This window comes from Phaseolus vulgaris, chromosome 11 (assembly GCF_051622355.1).
Source record: "Phaseolus vulgaris cultivar YP4 chromosome 11, ASM5162235v1, whole genome shotgun sequence".
In the NCBI taxonomy this organism is placed as follows: domain Eukaryota; kingdom Viridiplantae; phylum Streptophyta; class Magnoliopsida; order Fabales; family Fabaceae; genus Phaseolus; species Phaseolus vulgaris.
In genome coordinates, this window is record NC_143508.1 from 48,517,742 (window position 1) to 48,543,696 (window position 25,955).

General features: G+C 35.2%; 2 protein-coding genes across 17 annotated transcripts; one reads left to right on the top strand and one right to left on the bottom strand.

Annotated features, from left to right (window-relative positions):
• Positions 1-1,236: 1,236 nt before the first annotated feature.
• LOC137836839 (G-type lectin S-receptor-like serine/threonine-protein kinase At1g67520) lies at positions 1,237-11,850 on the bottom strand. Of its 16 annotated transcripts, none has more exons than XR_016517340.1 (17): positions 11,409-11,850; positions 11,069-11,254; positions 10,476-10,549; positions 9,473-9,615; positions 9,260-9,352; positions 9,043-9,119; positions 6,865-6,954; positions 6,360-6,678; positions 5,555-5,633; positions 4,260-5,416; positions 3,955-4,062; positions 3,663-3,862; positions 3,368-3,578; positions 2,912-3,146; positions 2,677-2,827; positions 2,220-2,605; positions 1,237-1,604 (listed from the first exon to the last, which is right to left on the bottom strand). XR_016517340.1 is itself a non-coding variant. In XM_090297288.1 (17 exons), exons 8-15 carry the CDS (start codon positions 5,572-5,574, stop codon positions 2,270-2,272), a joined length of 2,418 nt encoding a protein of 805 aa, XP_090153414.1. In that variant the 5' UTR covers positions 5,575-5,633; positions 6,360-6,678; positions 6,865-6,954; positions 9,043-9,352; positions 9,473-9,615; positions 10,476-10,549; positions 11,074-11,254; positions 11,409-11,850; the 3' UTR covers positions 1,467-1,604; positions 2,220-2,231; positions 2,268-2,269. The 16 variants fall into 16 exon arrangements, 1 of the variants encoding a protein (XP_090153414.1); XR_016517339.1 differs by having other exon boundaries at positions 9,213-9,352; XM_090297288.1 differs by having other exon boundaries at positions 1,467-1,604; positions 2,220-2,231; positions 2,268-2,605; positions 9,043-9,352; positions 11,074-11,254.
• A 2,467-nt stretch (positions 11,851-14,317) lies between these two features.
• On the top strand, positions 14,318-15,993 carry LOC150023325 (uncharacterized). The gene is made up of 3 exons (XM_090297808.1): positions 14,318-14,537; positions 14,928-15,256; positions 15,319-15,993. The coding sequence occupies exons 1-3, from the start codon at positions 14,318-14,320 to the stop codon at positions 15,991-15,993; spliced, it is 1,224 nt and encodes a 407-aa protein (XP_090153934.1).
• Positions 15,994-25,955: the final 9,962 nt, after the last annotated feature.

Genomic DNA, 25,955 nt, shown 5'->3' on the forward strand with positions numbered 1-25,955 from the left:
GGTTGAAAGAACAAAAGCTCTCTGAAGTAAGGGATATTTTGAAAGAACATATGCTGAAAAAGTTCTTGGAGTTTTCATGGAATATCTATTTTGACCTTGTGAGGGTTTTCTACACCAATCTTCAAATTGTTGGTGATAACATCTGCTCACATGTGAAAAAAGTTGATATGGAGATAACTCCTAAAGTCTGGACTGCAATTGCTGGATTGAAGTATGCTGGATTGAAAATCAATAAAGGGAACATTGGAGTTGTTGAAGAATTCAACAAAATGCAGTTTTATAAAAGCTATCTTAAGAAATTATTTTGAGCTTTGAAAGTCTTTTGTGAGAGTGTGCTTGTTTAGTTGAGTTTTTCTAACTAGCCTCTCATAATCTTGTATTCTTGGATCACCAAGAAGTGTTCCAAGAGATCCTCTAAGAGTCTTAGCCATCCATCTTTGGGTATTACACTTGGTAAGGTAATCACCATCATATCTTACCGCCAGTCCATTTACTTTTTCATATTCACTATCTTCCATTATCTTTTTCTATTCCATTTTTTTCATATTATTTGTGTTCTTGCTAAGCTTCCATATACCTATTCCACCTCTTAAGTCTGACAAGAATCACCAAAAATTAAAAGGATCAACTCGACTACACCCCATAACCCCAACCACACATTTCTGTTTCTCCAAGAAAATCAAGAAACCTCACCCTCCTTCTCCTAACTACATGTCACAACCTTAAACCTTTTAACCATAAAAAATCACCTATAAAATTCATGAAGCCTTGTTCCAACACTTCCTTAAAAGGTTTGCAACAAAACCCCACAAAGAAACCTCCAAAGAATTCAAAGACAACCGATAACCACCACCTTGCATTTCCATAACTTCCTTAAACTCTTAACCTTTGTTCTTCTTATAACTCTTTCAAAAGCTACCATAAACCTTACCTTGAACCTCGAAATCTCTAAACCTCCCGAGGTTCCCTTATCCCTTTAAACTTGGGCAACCCAAACCATTCTATCCAAAAACAACCTAGAACACCACAAAGACTCACCTTCTTGGAATTTTAATGTATTGTGAGTTGTGCTACACTTTGAGACTTGGAGTGAACATTCCTTAGCACATTTGGGAGCCTAAGTGGATTCTCATAAAAAAAAACTTATATAACAAGTTTATGAGTTTTTAGCTTAAAAATCACCTTATCTACTTTGATTAATGTTGTGTTTGAGTTATGTCAAAAACTGAAAAGATGTATTTTAAATTGGAAATTTTATAAATAGGTTTTGTGAGTGTTGTACACAATGTGTAGTATATTTCAAACACACAAACACATAATTGAAGAGGGGTGTTTGAGATTCATTGGTTAAATATTCCAAACTTTACCACAAGAAAGTGTTTGGCTACAAATATGTGTTTGGTTAAATACAAGAATTAATGGTGAAAATAAGTATCACCATGTTTTAAGTTTTGGTACACTATAAAAATAAATGTAAAATAAAGTTAAATTATGCTATGAAATTAAAACCAAACTCACAAAACTTGAAAAAAACACATCCTAAATCTTATTTCAAGCTTCAGCTTCAGCTTTGGAATTCAGCAGGTAACATGCATGGTTTGTGTCTGCACGTGTCAAGAAAAAAAGAAAAAAAAAAGATCAGTGTACTTTATTACCGTGAAATGAAAATTTCATAACATGCCTCCCTCTCTCATCTCTTCTTAATTTTTTATTTTATACTATTTTTTTCAGACCTTGTTTTTACTAATTGCAGTATAGGTCTAAGTGAAGTTGCTAAATAATGTATGTCGTTTATCAATGCAATTTTTGCTACATAAATTAAGAATATCAACCAAGTTTTAGTTTTAGTGCACCTAGTAAAAACATAAAGTTCCAACATAAAATCTTTAAAAACAAAAAGTTCCAACATAAACTCTTATTTGAAGAGGAACCAAACATACTATAAAATTAGAAGATAGAATATACATAAACTTTTAGAATTTGTTTGGTTCTCTTGGACTATACAAGAAGCAAATTAATAGATTGAAAGATGCATATCAACATAAATTATAATTTTTCTTCTCATTGTTTCCTTAAAAGTGTTTGTGCAGAAACTTAAATAGACCTTTAGCTAAAACATAAAACAACACAAATTATATCATATCTACCATTATCTAACACTTCAAACAACATTAAAATTTCATTGTATTTATATTTCAACTATTAAGTAAATTATTCACCTTGATTCAATTTCTTAGGAATCAGTCATGTCTTAGGAATCAGTCATGTCTTAGGAATCAGTCATGTCTGTTGTAGATGATGTAATTTCTACTGTCGATGTTGTGATCTCTATTGTAGAATCAGTACAGAATCCCTTTGAAGATAATTCATCATGAATGATCTTTCTTCCAACATAGAATGCTGGTCTTTCAGGTAAGGAAACTATTGCACTTTTGTTTGTCAACATTGATACAATGTTAGACATGGTTGGTCGATCATCTGCATAATGTTGTACACACAAGAGACCAATATGAATGCATCTTTGTACTTCATCAAAATCAAATGACTTGTTTATTGATGGGTCCACTAACTCTGAAGATGCACCATCTTTCCATAACTCCCATGTCTGTGAATATTTTAGTGAAATTAGACAGAGAGAACAATAAAAAAAAACTCAATATGACTAATTTTACATACATGTCCTATCAAATTTAATGGACGATCAACACCATAGCAACCAAGGCTTCTTCTTCCACTAACAATTTCAAGTAGCAACACTCCAAAACTATAAACGTCAGACTTTGGAGAGAAAACTCCTTCCATCATATATTCTGGAGACATGTAACCACTGCAAGAAAAACTAATTTGTAACATGATGAAATAATTTTTATATATTCATGGAAAAGGGAACAAAAGAGTCTATTAAACTCACTGTGTCCCAACAATTCTGTTGGTATTTGCGATTGATTCTTGTGTGAAAATTCTTGCCATCCCAAAATCTGATATTTTTGGACTCATATTTTCATCTAAAAGAATATTGCTAGCTTTCAAGTCCCTATGGATGATTTTGAGTCTTGAGTACTTATGAAGATAGAGTAATCCTTGAGAAATTCCTTCTATTATTTTGAACCGCTTCTTCCAATCTAGTAATTTGCCTCTTGTACAATCTTCCAAATGTCAATATATAGTGATGGTTAGTATTTGAGTCAAAGAAAAACAACTTTTGTAGTGTGATTGTTGAGTGTCCTCAATCATCACTGAAAAACCATAGTTAAGAAAACTAGAAGCTTTCCTATATATTCTAATTGATACATAATAGTGAAAACAATATTTTGTGTTTCTCATACGAAAGAACACATAGTTAAATGTACTCTTGTATATTACTCACCGAATAGATAGAAATCCAAACTTTTATTTGGCAGATACTCATAAATTAGAATTCTCTCTTCTTCGTCAATGCAACAACCAAGTAGTTGCACAAGATTCATATGCTGAAGTTCACATATTAGTGTTAGTTCATTCTTAAACTCCACAATTCCTTGTCCAGATGTTTTTGAAAGTCTTTTTACAGCAATCTCTTGGCCGGTTGGAAGAATTCCCTAAAATGAAAGTAAAGTAACAAATATTGAGTACTCTAATTGACCCAAACTTGTTAATGAATAACTTCACTGGTTTCAAGTCACCTTATAAACGGGTCCAAAGCCTCCTTGTCCTAACTTATTCTCAGTTGAAAATTCATTTGTTGCTGCCATAATTGATGTATAATTAAACAGTTTTAGGCCATTTCCCTTTTTCAAATCAACTTCAAAATCTTTCATTGCAGATGACCGACTACAAGTTGCCAAATGTAGCATCTTCATCACCATCCTTTGCCTTTTTTTCCCTGTTTGATGAATATCAGAAAGAGTAAAGCAGTGATAAATTATCAAAAGATTGTGTTTAGAGTACTGCATTGATTTTAAAGTAGGTAACTACCTTGAAACACGAATTTTCGTTTCTTGAAGGCTAGGCAAATAGTGAATAGGAAAATTGCAAGTAGAGCAGTTGCTGGTACTGCGCCTATCCATATCCACTTTTTTGTACCTGTATAGAATGTTTTCATAAATAACTATTAATATTTTGGTATTACAATTTTTCAACAACCAAAGCAATAACTGGTTCCTGACTGTATCTGACTAAGCTATAAAAAACCTGATTGAATTTGAAAATTATGAAAATCGTACATATAGTACACAGTAATATCAATTCAGGAAATTAATCAAACAATTAAGTAGACTTACCCTTATGATTAGTTAACATGTTCTCCAGCAAGTAAAAGTTTTCACCAGTACTATCAAAAGTATAATTTTCCCCGGAAATCCAGTGAAAGAATATGCATCCAGTTCCATTAGGATACAATTCTCTGAATGCACTGCAACTACAATTGCTCCAGCAACTGGCCTCACAATCACTGTAACCATAACTTATATTTTCTTCAATGCTTACATTTTGATAATTGAATGAACCAGTCTTTTTCTGGAACACATCACCAGGATTCCTACACTTGGGTATATCCTGCCATCTTTGGCACCCTCCATCTGTGTTGTTATATCCATAACACAAATCAGCCCTTGCAACATATCCTTCATCATCAGATATCTGGCCAAATTCTGTCAAAATCCAGTATAGGTTAGGGTTTTCATTTGTAGATGTGAAAGAGAAGGTGTCTTCATCCTCATTGGACACTATGCTGTACTTCAACACGGCTTGTGCATCTTCTGGAATGTTCTCAAATCTATTGTTCCTCAGTTTCCCACTTTCCCAGCAAACTTTTCCCCGTCTCTTTATGATCAATTCTTGTTCCACAGGTTCCCATTCAAGGCTAAAGGCACCTGGAGTGGCAAGTGTTTTGGTAAAAAATGAAACCAGTAACCAATGATGGCCTGTTTTGTGGTTAACACCTAACTTCATGGTGGGGATGAGATTGTGAGTGGGATAATCAAAACTCTGCCACAAGAGAGTGTTTGTCCCATTGGAGTGAAGGTGTTGAAGAACAAAGTTGCCTGTGTCCAACAAGGTGGCCTTAGTGTTGTTGATAGGTTGAGGTGGAGAATACAGGATTATTGGCTTCCCACGTTGAGATTCAATTTTCAGCACGCCTGAGCGGTTAAGTGACAGAACTGCAGAATCCTTGTCAACAGGTTGGTTTCTATCACTCATCCAAACTACATAATTATTATTTACATTGGATACAAACAAATACTGGTTGTCACCAACATCAACCCAACCAAAACCTAGACAATAGTCGCCCTTTTTTGAATATAGTGGTCCTGTATCTAAGTTCAGTGTATCACCAGGCTTTAAACTGTCATTTGCTGCTTCAACACGAATACAAGTACTCCACCACAAGCACAAGCACATGAAAGCAAGCACCTTCTGTAAACATGGAAATAGTAATCTGCATGATGGTTTACCGAGTGATGAGCTGAGAGTTATTCTTTCTGATACGTTAGAAAAAGAAATGTATAACAACATAAAACTAAGTTGTAAAATTAAAACCAGACACATATTGAATCTGTCAGAAGCATATACTCACAACATGTGATGGAGGGTCATTCCAAATCTTATTAATTACAAGCTTCAGAGCTTAACACTCCAACTTTGGCTTTGGAATTCTGCACCAAAAATGAATAGCCTGTCAGCACAAGTTAAGAGAAAAGAAAAAAGCAGTATACTTTATTGCAATTATTGAAGTAAAGAAGATAATGATATTATGGGCTATTGATCCCACAAAAAGAAAAAGTTAAGTAAGACTAAAGGATTTTATGTTTTTTGAATATTTAAATAATTTTTGTAATATTATTTAATGTATATTTTAATTCCCTAAAAGTTTATATGATGACACTTGTGTTATAAAAAGTGTATTCTTCTTACTTATAAATCATAAAAAAAATATTAATATTTATGTGTTTTTATTATTTTAATGGTATTGTAAAGTAATGTAGCTTTGTCATCCTATGATTAGATAACGTTTGTGCCTAATACGTTGTTAATTTCATAAAATTTTGAGAAATATAAAAGTTGGACAGGAAAAATTTATAAACTCAATGCCTTGATATTTTGGATTTAGCATGCTGTAAATTTTACTTATATGATTGATTAGTGGTTCATAAATAAAGTTTCATGTTCGTGCCGGTTGATTCGATTGTCCTAATGTCTCCAACGACAATCACACTCCCGATTCTCTTTGCCTTGGTTCGTACTTTCCTTCTATCAAAACACCTTGTACCTATAAAGACAAAGAGGCGTCCTAGAAGCCGTTTGCACTCCGACTCTCAAGTCAATACTGTGGCTAAGAAACAGAAATGTATGTAATTGTTCTAGTCTCAAGAACTGCGTACCTCTTTAGTTGTCGGCGATGCGGGCGGAGGGCGAATGGAACCAGCGACGATGCTGCCGTGTGGTGCGATCGGCGGTGCAAAGGAGCACGTTCGTTGGCGACGAAAGGGAGGAAGAGGTTGTTGGAATCACGATGCGGTCGTGGCGAGAAGCAGAGCGGGGCAGTCACGGTGAGAAGCAGAGCGACAATGTCCCGGGGAGCAGCGACGCAATGGTTGTGTCACGAGGTGTAGCGATACGGTGGCTTTGTCGAAAAAGGCAGCAACACAGTGGCTTTGTCACGGTGCGACCAGCGGGTGAGTCCTTTGCAGTGGTGCGGCACTGCGGCGATGAAGAAAGGAAGAAGAAAGGAGAGGGTGAATGAAGGAGTGAAGAAGACTAAAGGTGCAGAAGAATGAAGGAGTAAAGAAAATAGTGAAGGCGTGAAGGAGTAAAGAAAACAGTGAAGGCGTAAACGAGAGTGAAGGCAAGATTTAAAAATCTACCACTTAAAAAAATCCCACTTACTTTTAACAACGGTTCATGCTGAAAGTGTTGTTAAAAACCCCAGTCACTCTTATAATGACAATTCATGCTGGAACCATCGTTGTTTTGGACCTACAAACACAAAATAATTACAAGTTTACCACCCTATATTTTATAACGATGATTATGTAAAAACCGACTTTTTATAGAATCGTCGTATTGATATTTTATACTAGTAAAATCATAAAATATAGAAAATAATATTTTTAAAAATATCAATAGTGTGTAACTGGTATGCTTAATAATAACAAATTATTTATATTATTTATGATCAATTAACCTTATCCTAATTTAAATCTGTATAGACTGAAAAGAAAAAAATTTGAATATTGTCCCAAGTCTGCAACGGGCAATCTTGTCCCAATACGAAGGAGTTCTTCACCCCAGTAGTAATTCCATATGTACGCCAACAAATTAAATATAAAGGAAAATTGAATCTAATATGAAAATAGTTTAATTAGATTTTAAATATCTTATGCATTTGATTATTTTCAATAAAATCTTTATTAAAAAAAATTATTCTACTGAATGTTTAAGATATTATTTATTCTATTTAAGTATGTCGTCTTATTTTTCTGTTAAGAGACTTCTTATTATTTATTCTATTAAACTTTCGCAAGTTAAAAGAAATTAAAAAGAAGAAAAGTGAATTAATTGATACATTGAAGATAAAGAGATAAAAATAATAACTATATCACATTTAAAAGAAAAAAATTAAGTGATAGAATACAGAAATAAAAACAAAAATATTTTAAATACTTAACAAAATGATTTTTTAATAGAAATTCAATACACAAAAATGTTTAAATTTATAATATATTTAAAACACTACAACAAAAAATGTTTTTAGAAACTAAATTTTTGGTTTCTAAAATAATAAAATTAGTCACTAACTTAATTAGAGACTAATTTAGAAACTAATAGTCTTAAGTGGCTAAAGTCATGGTCACTAATTTTAGATACCAATTTAGATTCTAACTTAGAAATCAATTTAGTTACCATTAAATAAAAACCAATTTAGTGACCAAATATATAGAAACTAATTTAGTGACCAATTATGTAGAAACCAAATTAACAACCAATTTCATGGAAACCAATTTAGTAACCAAAATATATAGAAACTTATTTAGTAACCAAATATATAAATACCAAAAAAATGTTCACTATATTGATCTCTAAATAATATAATTTATTAAAAAATATTATTTTATTTACCTACTTTCTCTTTAATATTATATATTTATTTATAAATTAAAGTTTATTAATATTTTATATTTATTTATATATTTAAGTTCACTAATTTTAAAATAAATTTATAAAGTTCGTTAACTCAAATCTTTCATATTTTATATTTATTTATAACCTTTGTTGAGTTATTGAAAAGATTTAATATTTTTTAATTAATGGATCCTTTTCACTGTATCTCTTCATCCCAATGTGGCTATTATTCAAAGTTTAGTTGTTACAAAGTAATGTTTACATTCTTCAAATTACTGCCACATCCATCAGAACTATTTTTTTTGAACCTTTTGCCACACAGAATGACTGTTTTTCTTCCCTTTACTACTGTGCAAAAATTTTCTTCTGTTCTCAATTTGCTTTTCATGCTACAAAAGAAGAAAGAGGGAGGAAAATAAAATAAGTACAAGCCTAAAAAATAAAGCCTCAAACAAAGAACAAAGATCAGAAATCACCATGCACACGCATTATTATTTCATGAATGACTGCATTAGTATGTAGACTAAAATGAAATTCATAGTGTGAGTTTATCTTTCCACTGTGTATGTCCTCTTTTTTTCTCTTTTCTTTCTCTGCGCAATATCTATGGCTATGCAAATGCAAAGTGTTGAACAGTAGAATCTGTGACTGTCCCTGTTTGCATCTCTATCTATCATCTACAGTCAGTCACTGAATACTCTTGACTATATTATCATAATTCTAAGTACCAACTATACACCGAAACTCATATTTTAGCATAGGTTTGTTTGAACTCACTTTGAAGTGACGACAAATCAAAAACTTCTTTAGCATTAATAAAGAAAAAAAGTTAACTATATCTAAGACTAACATAAATAATAAAATTAAACAAAGTTAATTATATGAAATCAACCAAAAACTCTCCAAACCACAAGTCCCTTGTTCAAATTGGTATCTTCTTACACGATGGCCATGGATCAGTATAATAACTTTTGAGGATATCTCCAATCCCATTAGTTGCAGGGCATGAAGGTAAAAATCTGCAAAATGACATATAAATTATCATTATTCCACAGTTTATTATTAATTTGGTTGTCCTAAGATACTACAACAACAATAAGAGGGCAATTTACTCAAAATATGATTAATGTGAAAGAAGTATTTCAAAACCAAGCTTAACCAATCTTCAGTAAGGATTCTCAACACGTTAACCAAGCTTGCAAAAGGTCTCATAGGCTGAGTTCAATAGTGCTTCCACAAGCGATTCCTGGAACTAAAATCCATTTTCTGCTAGTTAAGGATACTATAGCAGAGAAAAAAACCAACTCAGTGTATCTTTTCACTCTTAACAAAGTACAATAATATACAATTATGAAAGGTTTTCCAAAATAACCTGAAGAGGCTTCGGTATCACGGTTTTGATGAATGACCACCATCTATCTTCAACAACAGCTTTTATAAGGCAACATGTCCGCAAACCTTCTGCACCACCAAATCGTCCAAATCCACTTTGTTTCACCCCCCGAATGACAGCGACTGAAATAGTGGAAATTGCACAATACAACTTTAATTCACTGGAAATTATAATTATATGTAACATAGGTTGAGTAGGTAACATATTCTGGCCATTTGGCTAAAAGAACTGCAAAATTATAAGCCAAAAAACCAAAAAAATAATTAAATGCTACTCATACAACATTCATAAATATTGTTGCTTACATTAGAAGTTCCTTTCAAATAGGCATCTTGCGGCAAAGTAGATGTTACAGTAAATTAAAAGCATAGATAATATCACTGCTACTAATGTCCTTTAAGGTCAAACGCCTTCTAAGAGATGACGATAAAATAGTAAAATAAATTTTACCTGACACATGTATGTTGCACCAAAATCATTAATCGCAGCAATCCCACAATGTATGACTACATGGGAAAACACCACATCACAACCCAAATTTTTCAAAGGTTGTGAGAACGTTACATATACAAGTGATGGTCTTCCCTCAAAACAACTAAGGACATGAAGCAGTAAATACAGAAAAGACCCCACAAGCCTGATTTTAACAATACTTTTAACTAGAAAGGTTTTCTGCAAGTGTAAGAGGAATATTTGAAATTACACACTTATTATTTTGATAGAAAAGCATTGATGATGAAATTTTTCTTTTTAATCATCACTTCCTCAAATTAATACCTTTCCAAATTTTTATTGAATAGAAAACACAAGCAAGATGACCTAAAAAGCTTTAGTATAAGTGAACCTGAGAATAACTAGGCTATACAGATCGTGAAGGTTTTGTGGATAAGTGTCTCGAGGAAAAACAATGTAATGTGTAGTTATTCAACACTTGCAACCACTACTACATAGACTATATCAAAATTATGACAAACATGCACACCTGACCCAATACATGACCACCAACTTCAAAGTCCTTGCTTCAATCGCTTGTTTCGCACCTTCAATGTTCCCGACCTGTGATAGGATTAAAAATACGAGTAATAGGTTAGATTCCAATGACAAACGATAACCTACAATTAGCTTTCAACATGACTCACAAAAGGGACTTCATATCACTTAATTCACTCAACCTATCCACTAGCAATATAAATTTCTTCATAAACACTAACAAAAACAAGAAAATGAAATACGTTTTTTCATATGCTAAAATTGATTTATATATAAGTTAATACCAACTCTTTGAAGAAGCTAAATCTGCAAGTACTTGTGGAAAGTTTATCTAAGCATAAATAAGGAAGGAGAATCATGAAATATAAACTCAGCAACGATACAAGTTATAGCAGCTGAGGGGTTCATCGACTTCAAACGAAATTCTAGTTTAATTTTCTTTAATTTGAAAATAAAATGGGCTAAGTCTAAATCGAGCTAGGCATCAGAAAACACAAGAACAGACTAATTAATTTGCAGATAAAATAAAAAGAAAACCAAAATTAGGACATCATTGTCTCTTAGGATTTGCGTATAGTTAGTAACCTCACTTGAGGAACAACTTTGAACCCAGCAACGTGAGCCTTATTTACTAATTCCCTTGTGCAATCATCCCAGGAAATTTGCAAGACTGCAACTTCTTCTTCCAGAATGACCTTCAAATTCTCCTCAAAAGCAAAGGCTAGAAATCACAGCTTTATTCAAGTAAAGATTCAAAGTTCTCGTAGATTCCTACAAATTGAAAATGAGAGAATACAACATGAGAACAGAATCTAGGGTTTTAAGATGGGAAAGATACATAGTGAGTAAAGTTGTGCGGGGCTTCCATGAGCAAACACAAAATTAAAGGGAAAAGGACGAGAATGGAGCACGAATCGAAACTTACGATGATAAACGTTGGTCTCCTTCGGAGGAGAGAAGCGCAAAGTGCGTTGTTGCAGAGTGCGTTGTGTTGCCGTGAGTGAGATATGAGCAGCGTTGCCGTGAGTGAGAGATGAACAGCGTTGCCGTGAGTGAGAGCGTTGCCGTCGTGAATGAGAGGGTTTTCGTCGTGAGTGAGAGCGTTGCCGTCGTGAATGAGAGGGTTTTCGTCGTGAGTGAGAGCGTTGCCGTCGTGAATTAGAGGGTTGTCGTCGTGAGTGAGAGATGAGCAGCGGCGTTGCCCGTGAGTGAGAAATGCCCAGCGTTGCCCTATATGAAGGTTGAGCAGCGTTGCCCGTGAGTGAGAAATGCCCAGCGTTGCCCTATATGAAGGTTGAGCAGCGTTGCCCTGAGACAGAGATGAGTAGAAAAAGTTAAAGTGAGAAGAAAGAGATAACAAATTGATTAAAAATTTAATTACTTTAAAATTAGTATCTATATTTAAAATTAGTATCTAAATTCAAAATTGGTATCTAAATTTAAATAATAATGGTTAAAAATTTAAGTATCAATAATTGTATGATGATTAGAAACTACAAAATTAGTTTATAATTTTTATTACTTTTAGAGACCAAAATTTAGTTTCTAAAATAGATTAAAAGTGACTAAAAAAATGGTTTCTAATTACATTTTTAACAAGAGACTAAAAAATGGTTTCTATAAATTTTTTTATTTTATTTTTATTATTAGCTACCAAAATTATAGTATCTAATTATATTATAATTTTATTAATAATAGATACCATTTTAGTAACCAATAATTTTTAGTTTATAAAATGGTATCTAAATTAGTTACTATAGACACTATTTTTTTTTAGTTTCTAAATTAGTTGCCATTCAATCATTTTCTTGTAGTGAAACTTGGTATATTCTTTGAAAAATAACACTAGCACGTTATGATAAACCCAGTTCTATACAAATCAAAATTTAAAGCTAATATAGTAGTGGCAATCAATCATATGGGAGCATGAACTGCTGTTAGGTTTCCGGTGGGGTGAGATTTCTGAATATGGCTGACACTTCTTTCTTTTTCACAAATTTTCCTGAACACTTTCGGGAGAGAGACTTATGGAGGGTTTTTCAAAGGTGGGGAAGGGTGCTGGATGTTTTCGTATCAAGAAAGCTCAACGCAAGGAACCAAAAGTTTGGTTTCGTAAGGTTTCAGGGAGTGAACGACGTTGTATCTCTAGAAAGAGAGTTGGATGCAATTTGGATTGGTACATGGAAGTTGCAGGTGAATCTTCCAAAGTACCAGAGGGTGGAGGCTACAAGGGTGCAGAGAAATGAGGACTCTAGGTTAGGTTGGCCGCCAAGGAAGAAAGTGACGCATCCTAGGACGACCTAGAATCGGGATCGGACAGAGCAGCAACAGTCGTTTGCCCAAGTGGTTTCGGGGGAGGTAGCTCAGAGTGGGACCGGTGGGAACGTAGGTGGTGCACAGGGGGAAGAGGTTACTAAACTTACGATGGTTTTAGAGCCTCCTTCCTGGCCTGAAGGTTGCTATGTGGGTAGCCTTAAGGTGGTGCCTTGCATGCAGTCGTTGAAAGAGAGCTTCGTCTTGGGAGGTTTTAGTCACGTCAGTATAAGGCATCTTGGGGAAAGTTATGTGTTGTTGTCATGTGTTGAAGGTGAAGGGATGAACAAGATTTTAACTGAAAATAAAGCCTGGTTTGATGATATGTTCTTGATGGTTGTACCATGGGATGATTCCTTTGCAGTGAATGAGAGATCGGTGTAGAGGCATCCCGCTTCAAATGTGGTGCAATCAGTGCTTTTTCAGGATAGGGGCGTTGGTAGGGGAGGTGGTGGAGATTGATAAAGCAACTGAAAAGAAAGAAAAGTTGGAATACGCGCGTTTCCGGGTTAAAATCCCGCTTAACAACAAAGTTAAAGTGGCGAAGGTTCTTAGCATCAATGGAGTTTTATGCACGGTGTCGTTTGAAGAAGAGGCATGTTTCCCGGACTTTTTCCACAAGATGTTCAGCGGCAAAGGGGATGGAGGAGGTTCTGAGGTGGATACCGAGGCTAGCTCGGAGGAGGGAAGTGTAGGAGCAAGCCTAAGCGTTTCTGCGGGTTCCGAGTTCGAAGTGGCTAGAGGCGGGAATGAAGGCGGCAAAGGAGGTGGAGGAATGGAGGTCAACGGTGGTGGAGATGAGGGGAACGAAGGGTCGGTCCAGGGCAGGCGGGAATCATTACTCCTAGGTAGGTTGCGCAAGCAAGGTGAAGGGGTGCCATCTCAAGGTGCTTTAAGTGGTTCATTAATGGTGAATGACTTTCTAGGATCAAAGGTTGAAAGCGTGAGTCCACCTTTAATGGCTGAAGCGTGTATTCCCAATAATTCTAAGGCAACTACAGAATGGGGCAGGAGGAGCATTGATGAAGGAAGCTCATGCTTTGGTGAGCGTGGGTTACGAAATATAGAAGAGGAGTTAATAGGGAGGTTTTCCGATAGGGGTGGAAAGGGGTCCAACGTGGAGGGGAGTTTTTCAAGGGGTCTTGCAGGCCGTGGGTCCCTTAGGGTGTTTAAGGGAGTTAATAATGAAGGCACGGAAATTTGTAACTGAGTGGGAAGGAAGTTGGGTGGGAATCTTATGTGGAGGCAGGCTCACAACAGGCTTTAAATAAAGAGGTAGGTGGAAAGGTTTTGGAAGGTTGCAATGATGCGGCTAACGAGGCTCTTGCAGAAGGATTTTTGCTGGAACATTTGGGAAGTAAGAGTTGGGTAGGAGAATCAATAAGGCCTGGAATCTCTTTGGAGGTCTCGGAACTAGTTGGAGTAAAGGTGGATGAAGAGGGCGAGGATGAGATACCATTTTTAAACAGAAACTGAGAAAGTCACGGTTTGGTGAGTAGAGGGTCGATAGATGGTAACAAGATGGAAGAAGCGGAGGATACACAGAGTTTTGAGGATCTAGTTGGAGATAAGGTCGGAAAGCAGCTTACGGTGGACCAAGTTTTTTTGGTCCATCAATCTGGTAGTGAGTCGAATTCACTATTTGCTTCCGATAGCGCAATTGAGAACTGTAATAGAATTTTCTGGGTGAAGACGGATAAGAATGTAGCTTCCAGTGTCTGGGGAGTTGGGAAAGAGGAAAGTTTTTCGTTCCCAGGCCGAGAAGAAATAGTTTTAAATAGTTTTGTTCGTTGTCTAATCAGGGTGGAGTAACTACGAGAAAGATGTGGAAGGAAAGGAGAAAGGTAGTTAATGAAGATAATTAGTCTGAATATAAGAGGGGCGAGAGGCGCAGTAAAGAGGAATTATGTAAGGGATCTGATCAGTAGGGAACAAGCAGATATGGTGTGTTTACAAGAAACAAAGTGCTCGGAGTTTAGTAGGGAGAAGGTGTGTCTTCTTTGGGGTACCAACGAAGTGGATTGGGTGGAAAACAAAGCAATAAATAAAACAGGGGGAGTGCTTACGACGTGGAGTAACAAGTCGTTCCAGCTTTCCAGTTTCGTTAATGGCAAAAATTTCACTATTTTAGAGGGTTTTGGGAAGAGAGGAAATGGTGCACACTTAACCATTGTGAATATTTACTGCTCTGGCACTCTAAGGGAGAAGAAAGAGATGTGGAACGATGTTGGTGTTTTCAGACAAGGGCAACTTTCAAAGGCATGGTGTATCATTGGGGACTTTAATTCAATAAGAAGGCAGGAGGAAAGGAGGAGCGTGACGTCGAACTCTGTCTACTCTAGAGAAATAAAGGGTTTTAATGAGTTTATTGAAAGTTCAGAATTGGCAGATATCCCGTTGGTGGGTAGGAAGTTTACTTGGTTCAAACCCAATGGATTGGTGAAGAGCAGAATAGACAGGGTACTGGTTTCTAAAGAATGGTTGGATTTGTGGCCTAATAGCCAACAATTCGTTTTAAGCAGATCGATCTCGGATCATTGTGCAGTTATGCTGAAGGAAGTCTCAGTAGGGGTCCGAAATCGTTTAGGTGCTTGGATGTGTGGCAAAAAGATAGCGGTTTTAAGGAGTTTGTGAGATCGAGTTGGGTTTCGTACAAGGTGGAAGGAAGAGGAATTTTTGTGTTCAAAGAAAAGTTGAAAAGATTAAAAGCAGATTTAAAGGTGTGGAACAAGGAGGTCTTCGGGGATGCGAATCAGTCATGTAAGGAAATCCAACAGAGGTTAGACGAGCTAGACTTGCGCGATGACGAAGACGGGATAGATGAATCAGAAAGAGAAGAAAGAAAGTCCCTCTTTGCCAAGCTATCTGTCTCTAAGTCTAAACAAGAGGCGATTTTGTTCCAGAAAGCAAGACAAAGTTGGATTAAGCAGGGGGATCTTAATACGAAGTACTTCCACTCTTCGGTAAAATGGAGGAGGTCAAGGAATCAATTACACAGGATTTTCGTCAATAAAAAATGGAGTGACAATAAGGATGAGGTGAAGATTAAGGTATGTGAGTTTTTTGAAGAAAGGTTTGCTAGGAATGATGTTTGCCAGGTCAGACTGGATAAGGTCGATTTCAATTCCATCTCTGAAGCAGACAATGAGATGCTAGTTGGCGAGTTTTCGGATGAAGAGGTGAAAGCAGCAGTTTAGGGGTGTGATAGTTCAAAGAGTCCCGGTCCGAATGGTTTTAACTTTGGATTTATAAAATCTTGTTGGGACATTCTAAAAGAGGACGTGGTGTTGGCGGTAAAGGATTTTGCAGGTAATGGCAGTTGGCCAAGAGGTTCGAATGCGTCATTTCTTTGTCTGATTCCAAAAGTAGAAAATCCTCAGCAGCCAGGGGAGTTTAGACCTATTTCTTTAGTAGGCTGTCTGTACAAGATCATTTCTAAAGCGTTTTCCTTGCGTTTGAAAAAGGTGATTGGAAAAATTATAGACGCTAGACAGTCGGCTTTTCTTAAAGGAAGAGGTTTAATGGACAGTGTGCTAGTTGCGAATGAGGTTTTGGAAGAATACAAGAGAAAAAGGAAGAGTTGTGTGGTCTTCAAAGTCGATTACGAGAAGGCTTACGACTCGGTGAATTGGGATTTTCTTTACTATATGTTTAGGAGGTTGGGTTTTTGTGATCGTTGGATTCAGTGGATTAAGGGATGTTTAGAGTCGGCTTCGGTTTTTGTCCTTGTAAACGGGAGCCCAACTAGGGAGTTCCTTCCTAGAAGGGGTCTTCGTCGGGGAGATCCGCTAGCTCCTTTTCTATTCCTCATTGTAGCAGAAGGGTTGGTTGGGGTGGCAAGGGTAGCAGAGGAAAAGAAGTTGGTCGATAGTTTGGAGGTTGGGAAGGGTAAAGTAAAGGTAAATATGTTACAATACGCAAATGATACTTTGTTTTTCTGTGAAGCTAACGTCAAAAGCATGTTTAACATCAAGGCGATTTTGCAATGTTTCGAACTTTCTTCTAGGTTAAGGGTTAATTTCGGGAAGAGTAGGATTGGTGGGACGGGGTTGGACCAGGGAATGCTCCAGCGGTTTGCATCTATTCTTAACTGCGAGACGATGGCTGTCCCTTTTATATACTTGGGTATGCCAGTCAGAGGGTGTCATAAAAGAGGGGATTTTTGGAATGGGGTGATTGAGAAGGTACAGGTTAGATTAAGCAGATGGAAGGGAAGATGTTTGACGATGGCTGGGAGGGTTTGTCTGATCAAGTCCGTGTTATCCTCTATTCCGTTATTCTATATGTCTTTATTCAAATTGCCCTCGGGGGTGGCTGGAAAGCTGATTCGGTTGCAAAGAAGCTTCCTCTGGGGATGGGGTGCAGAAGGAAGGAAGATGGCTTGGGCCTCCTAGAGTCAGGTATGTATGCCACGCAAGTTTGGGGGGTTGGGGGTAATTAATGTAAGGTTGTTCAACTTGGCTTTATTGGGGAAGTGGATTTGGAGGTTGGGGTCGACCGAGAGAGGCCTTTGGAAGGAGATCCTCGCATCTAAATATGGAGGGTGGAGAAGATTGGGGAGAGGAAGGAAAAGGTAGGAGGTGTTCTCTATGGTGGAAAGATTTGAAAGAGGTGTGGTTCTCGGAGGGTTGGGGGAGAAGTTTTGCAGACGGTTTCAAGTGGAATATAGGGGAAGGGAAGGATATACTTTTCTGGGAAGATAGATGGTTGAATGACGAGTCTCTAAAGAGTTCCTTTCCAAGGTTGTTTTCTATTAGCTCTTCCAAGAATGCTAAGGTGTCAGAGCTTGGCTATTGGTCGAATGGCGAGTGGGTCTGGCAGTTGTCTTGGAGAAGACCGTTTTTTTAAGTGGGAGAAGTCGTTGGCGGAGCAGTTGTGTCAGCTTCTGCTAGAGGCTCGAGTTGTTTCGGGAGAGGTGGATGGTTGGATCTAGAAGGGAGGGGTTTCCCAATCTTTTTCGGTTAATTCTGCCTATAACCTTGTTAGAAAGGATAAAGAGACAATGTTTTCGCCAATTTTTTGTAAGTTGTGGAAGAGCAAGGCAATTCCCTCTGCAGCTCTCATGGCTTGGAGGCTGTTGGAAAACAAGCTTGCTACCAGGGTAAATTTGAGTAGAAGAGGGGTTTTGGTGGATAGCTCGTTGTGTGGTTTGTGTGGGTTGGTGGAAGAGTCTTGTTGCCATTTGTTCTTCGATTGCAGTTTTGCTAGGCGGGTGTGGGGATTGTGTCATAGGTGGCTTGGGGTTTCGGTTGCGTCCCAAATCCAGCCAAAGTGTAATTTTGATCATTTTAGGTTGAGCTGTGCTTCAGAAACGGTTAATAATGTCTGGACCACAATTTGGGTTGGGATAGTGAGCGAGTTATGGAAGCACAGGAATAACATTATTTTTAATAGAGGAGTGGGGGATGCTTCTGAAATTTTTTCTTTGGTACAAGTAAAGGTCTGGTTGTGGGTTTCTGTTAATTGTAGGTCAACCTCGTTTTCCTTTTCTGACTATTGTTTAGAACCTTTGGTTTGCATGATGCTAATTACCTGAGTTTGGCTTGTTTAGTAAGTTTGTAGGTTTTAGGCTGGTATGTGTATAAGGGTTGAACCATCCCTGAAGTGGTTCCTATTTATTTATTTTTTATTATCGATAAAAATAAAATAAATAAACCCAGTTCTTTGGAGCTGCAGATCTTCTCAATTGAACCAGTAACATAGCCAATAAGAATACGACAAATTATATATATATATATATATATATTAATTTAATATTTTTTTCAGTATCTTAATCGGTTGAGTTAGTGATTTAGTTTTTGAAATATTTGAAGACAAAATTATTGATGAGTCAAAGAAACTGAGACAAATAAAAAAGAAAGATTCAATTATTTATATTTCATAGCTTTATGGTAATGCGCTACCCTTTTGATTGGTCTCACTTTTTGAAGATGAATTGCTTTTCTGTTTTAACTTTTTCAATACTGTACTCATTGTAAGATACAAAGAAAGTATTCATTGTTTATATAAGAGTGTATATATATATATATATATATATATATATATATATATATATTAATATAATTTTAATTATAATAATCTTTTAATTTAATAAAAGGACATCCTATACGGTTGTCCACACCCAAGAGAACTACCTCAAGACAAATTCACAATATAGAAATATGTCTAACACTGTTATGTATAATTTTTTCTCTTTTTTTACCAAAAAGACAAACTTCTGCTCTCTTTAAAATGTAACAAACATTGATTAATTGATAATTTGAAGTCAATTCTTTTTTATTTTTTCTAAATCAGTACATAAATATTCAGGTAGAAGCAATTGTTTCTACTGTAGAAGAGGTAATTTGTACTGTAGAATCAGTACACAATTCAAAGGAAGATAAATTTTCAGGATACATATACCTTTGAACATAGAATGTTGGTCTTTGAGGTAAGGATACTATCGCACTCTTGTTTGTTAATCTTGATAAAATTTCACTCATTGTGGGTCGATCATTTGCATAATGATCAACACATAAGAGACCAATATGAATACATCTTTGCACTTCCTCGTTTAATGATAGATCCACTAATTCAAAATACTTGTCATCTTTCCATAATTCCCATACCTGTAAGTATTTACTCAAATTAGACACAAATAATAGTATCATGTCAAATAAACAAACTTACCAATGTTAATTTTACATACATGTCCAACTAGATTCAAAGGATGGTCATCATCATAAAAACTTGTGTTTTTTCTTCCACTAACTATTTCAAACAACAACACTCCAAAGCTGTACACATCAGACTTAATAGAAAATATAACCACTACAAGAAATTTCACATGAGAAAATAAATTTTATTTATACATGAAAATTATGAAATATAAACCAATTTGTAGAAACCAAAATAATTAGTTGCAATAGTAACTAAATTAGAGACAATTTTAGAAACTAAAAAAAAATTTGGTTTCTAAATTAGTTTCTATTATTTTATATTATTGTTAAATAGTTTCTAAATTGGTATCTAATTAGCAACCAATGTTTTTGCTACCAAATTTAGAAACTAAATAATTGGTAGTTAAAACCTTAGTTGCTAATTAGATACAAATTTAGAAACTATTTAACAATAATAAAAACTAATTTAGAAACCAATTTTTTTTTTTAGTTTCTAAAATGGTCTCTATTTTAGTTGCTATTATAACTAATTATTTTGGTCTCTAAAAATTGGTTTCTATTTCATGATTTTCTTGTAGTGTGTCCTGCCATCTTTGGCATCCTCCTTCTGTGTTGTTGTATCCATAGGAACCACCGACGTGTATGGCTGTCATATTCATTTTATAAAAATAACTATGCATAACATTCATCATAAATTTCTAAATAATTGGTAGTTAAAATCTTGGTAACTAACTAGATATCAATTTATAAACTATTTATCAATAATATAAACTAATTTTGAAATTAATAATTTTAGTAGTCTCTAAAATAGTATTTAATTTAGTCAATATAACAACTAATTATTTTTAATTTTTAAAATTATTTTTTATTTAATGATTTTTAATAATATATATATATTAAAAAAATTAAAATATAACAATGGCTGGTTGTTAAATTAGAAACTAAATAATTCGTAGTTAAAACTTGGTTGCTAATTAGATACCAATTTAAAAACTATTTAACAATAATAAAAACTAATTTAGAAACCAATTTTTTTTTAGTTTCTAAAATGGTCTCTAATTTAATTACTATTGTAACTAATTATTTTGGTCTCTAAAAATTGGTTTCTATTTCATAATTTTCTTGTAGTGAAAGGAATATTAGAAAGTTATGACAATATAAAAAGTATATAAATTACAATTTCAATAGCTGTTAAGATTTATTTATTTTTACCTGTTAAGATACAAAATATTTTACTACCACTTGCACGGGATAGTGTTTTATTTTTTCCTTGTTTGGATTGTGTTATATTTGTTTATAATAGTTAAAAATAAATAAAAAATTATAAATTATCTTCATTTCAGCAATGTAAGTCAGAATAACACAGAACAATTTAGAATTTCTGAAACTCGTGTTGTAGATATGACCAACCTTTTCTGTTGGAAAGAAAAAGAAAAGAACTTTTAGTAAAAGAAAAGAAAAGTACCAATTATCTTTACTAAAATAATTGAAAAAGTATGGATAAGTTGCTTACTCGGTGTTAGATTGTATTTTTGAAGGTACATGTTTTATAAAATAAAAGGTTCGTTTCTTTATACAAGGTAAAATTATTTTATAAATAAATTAAAAGTTATATTTTACAAATATATAAACTATGTTTGATTCATAAACGAATTATTAAAAAAAAAATTAAGATGTTTGCACATGATATCAATATAAAGGGAAACACATTATCAATGGTCGACATAGAGGAGCCAAGGATTTTATTACTTGGAAAGGGGATGTCAAGGGGTTTTTTAGTGAAGTCATTAGTGAAGTCAGCATATTCTATCTTGGTCGACCAAAGAAATGGCTTGGGTAATGATGTTTTTAAACTTCTTTGGAAGGCCAAAGCTTTACCAAAAGTTTTAATCACTGCTTGGAGAATCCTTTTGGACAGAATTCCAACCTCCAAGAATCTTATGTTGCGAGGTGTAGATATGAACTCCCCTCTCTGTGCTTTGTGTAACCTCTTTGAGGAATCCACCCAACATCTGTTTTTGGACTGTGATGTGGTATATAGAGTGTGGATGTTGTGTTTCAGATGGATAGGTATCTTGGGAGCTCAAAACAAGGACATATGTAATCACTTCCTGAACTTTCATTTATCTAATATGTCCGAAAAACAGAATCAGGTTTGGAAGGGAGTGTGGGCAGCGATAGTACGTTGTATATGGGAGCACAGGAATAATGTGATCTTTAGACAAAGGGTTCCTGACTCTGAGGAAATCCTTCAAGCTGCTCAGTTATTGTCCTGGCTATGGTTGAAACACAGGGAAAGTACTTTCTCTTACTCTTTCTCCGACTGGTTATTGAATCCAATCCAATGTCTCCTGTGTGTAAGATAAGCTTAGCCCGGAGCATAAGGGTTCATACGTTTAAAGTCATGTTTTGAGTATGCAGGTATCTTTGAGGGGATAGCATGTTGGTTATCAACCTCGGAGATAGGTAGGGCTGGAATGTATGTAGGAGTTATTGAAGATTGGAAATTTTCCCTGAAATATTGATTATAACAAGGACGGTTTATACAGAGTTCAGGGTGGAAGTGTTCTCTGTTTTAAGGGAAATAATTTCTGGTTGTTTGGTGGTATTATGGTTCTATTATGCAGGGTACTAGGCCTAATAGCCTTAGAAGTAGTTGGTTGGCGCTTTAGAGATGGAGGAAGAGTCGTACGTGCTTCTCTTCTATTCGGTGAAGTGTAGAACTACACAAAGCAATTTGGGGTCTGCTGCTGAAGTTACCATAAACAATAATGGAAGCAGAATGGAAGGAATTGGTTTGCTAATATGGTTGAAGGAAAGCTAATAAGGATGCAGGGGATCTGGTGCTGGGTATGGTTATGAAGAAAAGAATAGAACACTTCCAAATGAATTCTGCAGATGGCCATGTAAGGGATTGGACATTTAAGTTCGCTGCTGGGTCATGGTAGTTAACAATGCCAAGACACTACATATCAATAAACTTATATGTGGAAGGGAGAAACTGAGCTAGACTTGAGTTATCGTTATGGTCAAAGAAGCTTGGAACAAATCGGGTGCACCATGATGGTGAGTAAGGGAGGTTTTAAGTGTTAGACAAATATCTCTGCTGGGTATGGTGCTGGGTATGGCGAGTGAATGAAGTGTTACTGGAGGAACATTTGTAGTGCCTACAAATGCAGTTTTTATATGATGTTACCTTGGAAAATAGGTTCATCTTTCTGATATCTTGAGCAGATGTGGGTGATGCCTGGGTGGGTTGAAATGTACAAGCCGCCTGTTTAGCTTTTCACGTGAGTTGGTTGTGCTTTTTAGGGACCAACCTTTTTTATGCCTAATGGAGGAACTGGACTCTGGAGCATGTTTACTGCTATAAACTCAAGCTTTGTTGAAAAAATTAGGCATGCAACATCTTTATTTTTATTTTTATTCTCTTGTTGTAATTGTTGTTTAGACTTGTTGTTGCTGGTTCTGTATAAGGGTTGGGACACCCCTGAAGCGTCCCCTTTAATTTATTTAATTCTTTGCTGATAAAAAAAAAACATTATCAATGGTCGACAAAACTTTTTGTGTTATGGGACCTATATCTTTCATTTCCTTTTGCTTTTGAGTAATCTCTTCTCTTCAATGATTGAACTTTCAAAGATATGAGATATCATTTTAGCATGGACAAGTTTAACACTTTTTTTCTCACAATAGGAAAATTATGAGGTCACATTTATTAGAGGCCCATTATAATTTTAAAAGAATTAGTATACAAAAGGAACTTTAAATTAGAAATAGGCTTGAGTCTATGTTTTTTTCTACATTGGGTTTAACTTTACTAATTTTAGTTTTTATCTATCTAACATAAATTTCTCACTGTTTTGTTTTTAAAAATTAAACAATTTTGAGTTTTTGTCAACATGTATAATGCCACTCAACATTATTTCTAAGGTTAATTATGTGCGTTTAGTTATGAAAGTCACGTGGAGGGTAGGGTTTCATAGCTGTTTTTGGGAAGCTTATCAAGTCTAATATGGATTGTGCGATAGTAAATGTGTATCTTGCGTGCAATATGAAAGATAAATTGGCTTTATGGGAGGATTTCTCTGCTTTAAAAGCTACAACTCGGGATCAGGCGTGTTGTCTCATTGGTGATTTAATTGCAGTTAGAAATCCTTCTGAGAGGAGAGGTATTAGAGAATGTGGCATCCAAAAGTGTGAGATCCTTGGCTTCAACGATTTCATTGAAAGAAACTTTTTGGTGAAATTTCCTGTCGTGGGTAAAAAGTTTACGTGGTACAAGACAAATGAGTCAGCTAAAAGGAGAATCGACAGAGTTCTTGTTTCGGATGAGTGGCTACAAAAGTGGCCTATGGGCAAACAATATATCTTACTGAGGGAGGTCTCGGATCATTGTGCAATCATGGTCAAATCAGTGGTGAAGACTGGGGGCCGAAGCCTTTCAGGTCTTTAGATGTGTGGTTGAAGGAGCCTGGGTTCAAGGATATGGTGAAGGAAAAATGGAACTCTTATCCTCGTCACGGAAATAGTATGTTTGTGTTCAAAGTTAAGATGAAGTGTCTGAAAGCTAATCTTAAGAGGTGGAATAGAGATGTGTTCAGGCACCTAGAATCAAGAAAAAAAAAGGTTCTGAAGGAGATTGAGGAGCTAGATGGTCAAGATGAAGATGATGCCCTACCTGAGAGTTTGAGGATGAGGAGAGTGGCCCTCTTTAGTCATGTAGAAGAGATTAATAAAAACTTGAGTCTCTTTTCAGGTAGAAAGCTAGAAATAATTGGCTTGCGTTTGGAGATTCTAACTCCAAGTTTTATCATTTTGTAATCAGATGGAGGAGGCCTAGGAATGAGGTTAAGGTGTTGATATGGGAGGTGTGTGGTGTGAGAAGCCTGAGGTTGTTCGTAGGGAGGTGCTGAAGCTTTATGAAGCTAGATTTTCTACTTCTCAAGATTTTGAAGCATGATATTGTAGCTGTTGTTCACCTCTTTCAGGAGACGGGAGGCATCCCATAAGGGTGTAATGCGTTCGTCATTACTCTTGTTCCTAAAGTGAAGGACCCTATAAGTATAGACCAATACATGCCAATTTCTCTGGTGGGCTCGTTGTATAAAATTATCACGAAGATTTTATCTTGTCGTATTAAGAAAGTGTTACGTAGGGTTATAGATGATTGCCAATTAGCTTTTCTATAGGACAAAGGGATGCTAGATAGCTGGGAAGTGCTGAAGCATGATATTGTAGTTGTTGTTCACCTCTTTCAGGAGACGGGGTGCATCCCAAAAGGGTGTAATGCATCCTTCATTACTCTTGTTCCAAAAGTGAAGGAGCCTATAAGTCTAGACCAATACAGGACAATTTCTCTGGAGGGCTCGTTGTATAGATCGTTGTATAAAATTATCACGAAGGTTTTATCTTTTGATATCAAAAAAGTCTTATCTGAGGTTATAGATGATTGCCAATCGACTTTTCTAAGGGACAGAAGGATGCTAGATCACTACAAGAAAATATGGAATTACATACCGCCAAAATCCGTATGTAAGACCAAAAATCCGTATGCAAAACATAGTTACATACGGATTATATACAAGCAAAAATCCATATGTAAAACTATCGTTGGTAAGTCTTACATACGGATTCTAGATCCATATGTAATTACATACGAATTAATTTGTATATAATATTCGTATATAAATACATACGGATGTATCTATATGTAACAATATTTATTTTTTAAAATTAAATTTGTAATGCACTTGAAAGTTACATAAAAAGATCTGTATGTACGAATTTTTTAATATTATTAATATTAATAATATTTTTTGTTATTTTTTTAATAAATTTAAAATAAGTTATATACGAATTTTATGAGTTGATGGAAGGGGTTGTAAGAATGGATTTTAGCATATATGGTTGCCCACGCCCAAGAGAACTACCTCAAGACAAATACATTAAGTAAAAATTGTGTCTAACTTTGTTATCTATAACTTTTGGCTCCTTCACCAAAAAGATGAATTTCTGCTTTCTTTACAACTTAACAAATATTTTGTAAGTGATAATCTCAAGTCAATTTCTCAAGTCAATTTCTCAAGTCAGCAAATAAACATTTCTTTAATGATAATCTCAAGTCAATTTCTTTTTAAATTAATATATAAATAGTCATCTTAATTTCTTTCTAAATTAGTACAAAATATTCAGGTAAAAGCCGTCTTTTCTACCGTAGAAGAAGTAATTCCTATTGTAGAACCAGTATACAATTCTAAGGAAGATAAATTCTCATCATACATATACCTTTGAACATAGAATGCTGGTTTTTGAAGTAAGGACACTATTGAACTCTTGCTTGTCAATATTAATATAATGTCACTCATTGTGGGTCGATCATTTGCATAATGTTCAACACATAAGAGACCAATATGAATACACCTTTGCACTTCCTCATGATCAAATACCTCATTTAATGATGGATCCACTAATTCAAAATATTTGTCATCCTTCCATAA

What these genes read in the sequence shown, in the direction of transcription:
- LOC137836839 (XM_090297288.1), bottom strand. Translation starts at nt 5,574, where the DNA reads ATGACCCTCCATCACATGTT. An exon ending in GCTTTGGACCCGTTTATAAG is followed by an intron (nt 3,579 to 3,662) that starts GTGACTTGAAAC and finishes CTTTCATTTTAG; the next exon opens with GGAATTCTTCCAACCGGCCA. An exon ending in AACAGAATTGTTGGGACACA is followed by an intron (nt 2,828 to 2,911) that starts GTGAGTTTAATA and finishes TTTTTCTTGCAG; the next exon opens with TGGTTACATGTCTCCAGAAT.
- LOC150023325 (XM_090297808.1), top strand. Translation starts at nt 14,318, where the DNA reads ATGGAAGAAGCGGAGGATACACAGAGTTTTGAGGATCTAGTTGGAGAT. An exon ending in GGGAGTTGGGAAAGAGGAAA is followed by an intron (nt 14,538 to 14,927) that starts GTTTTTCGTTCC and finishes TCACTATTTTAG; the next exon opens with AGGGTTTTGGGAAGAGAGGA. An exon ending in TGAAGAGCAGAATAGACAGG is followed by an intron (nt 15,257 to 15,318) that starts GTACTGGTTTCT and finishes CGTTTTAAGCAG; the next exon opens with ATCGATCTCGGATCATTGTG.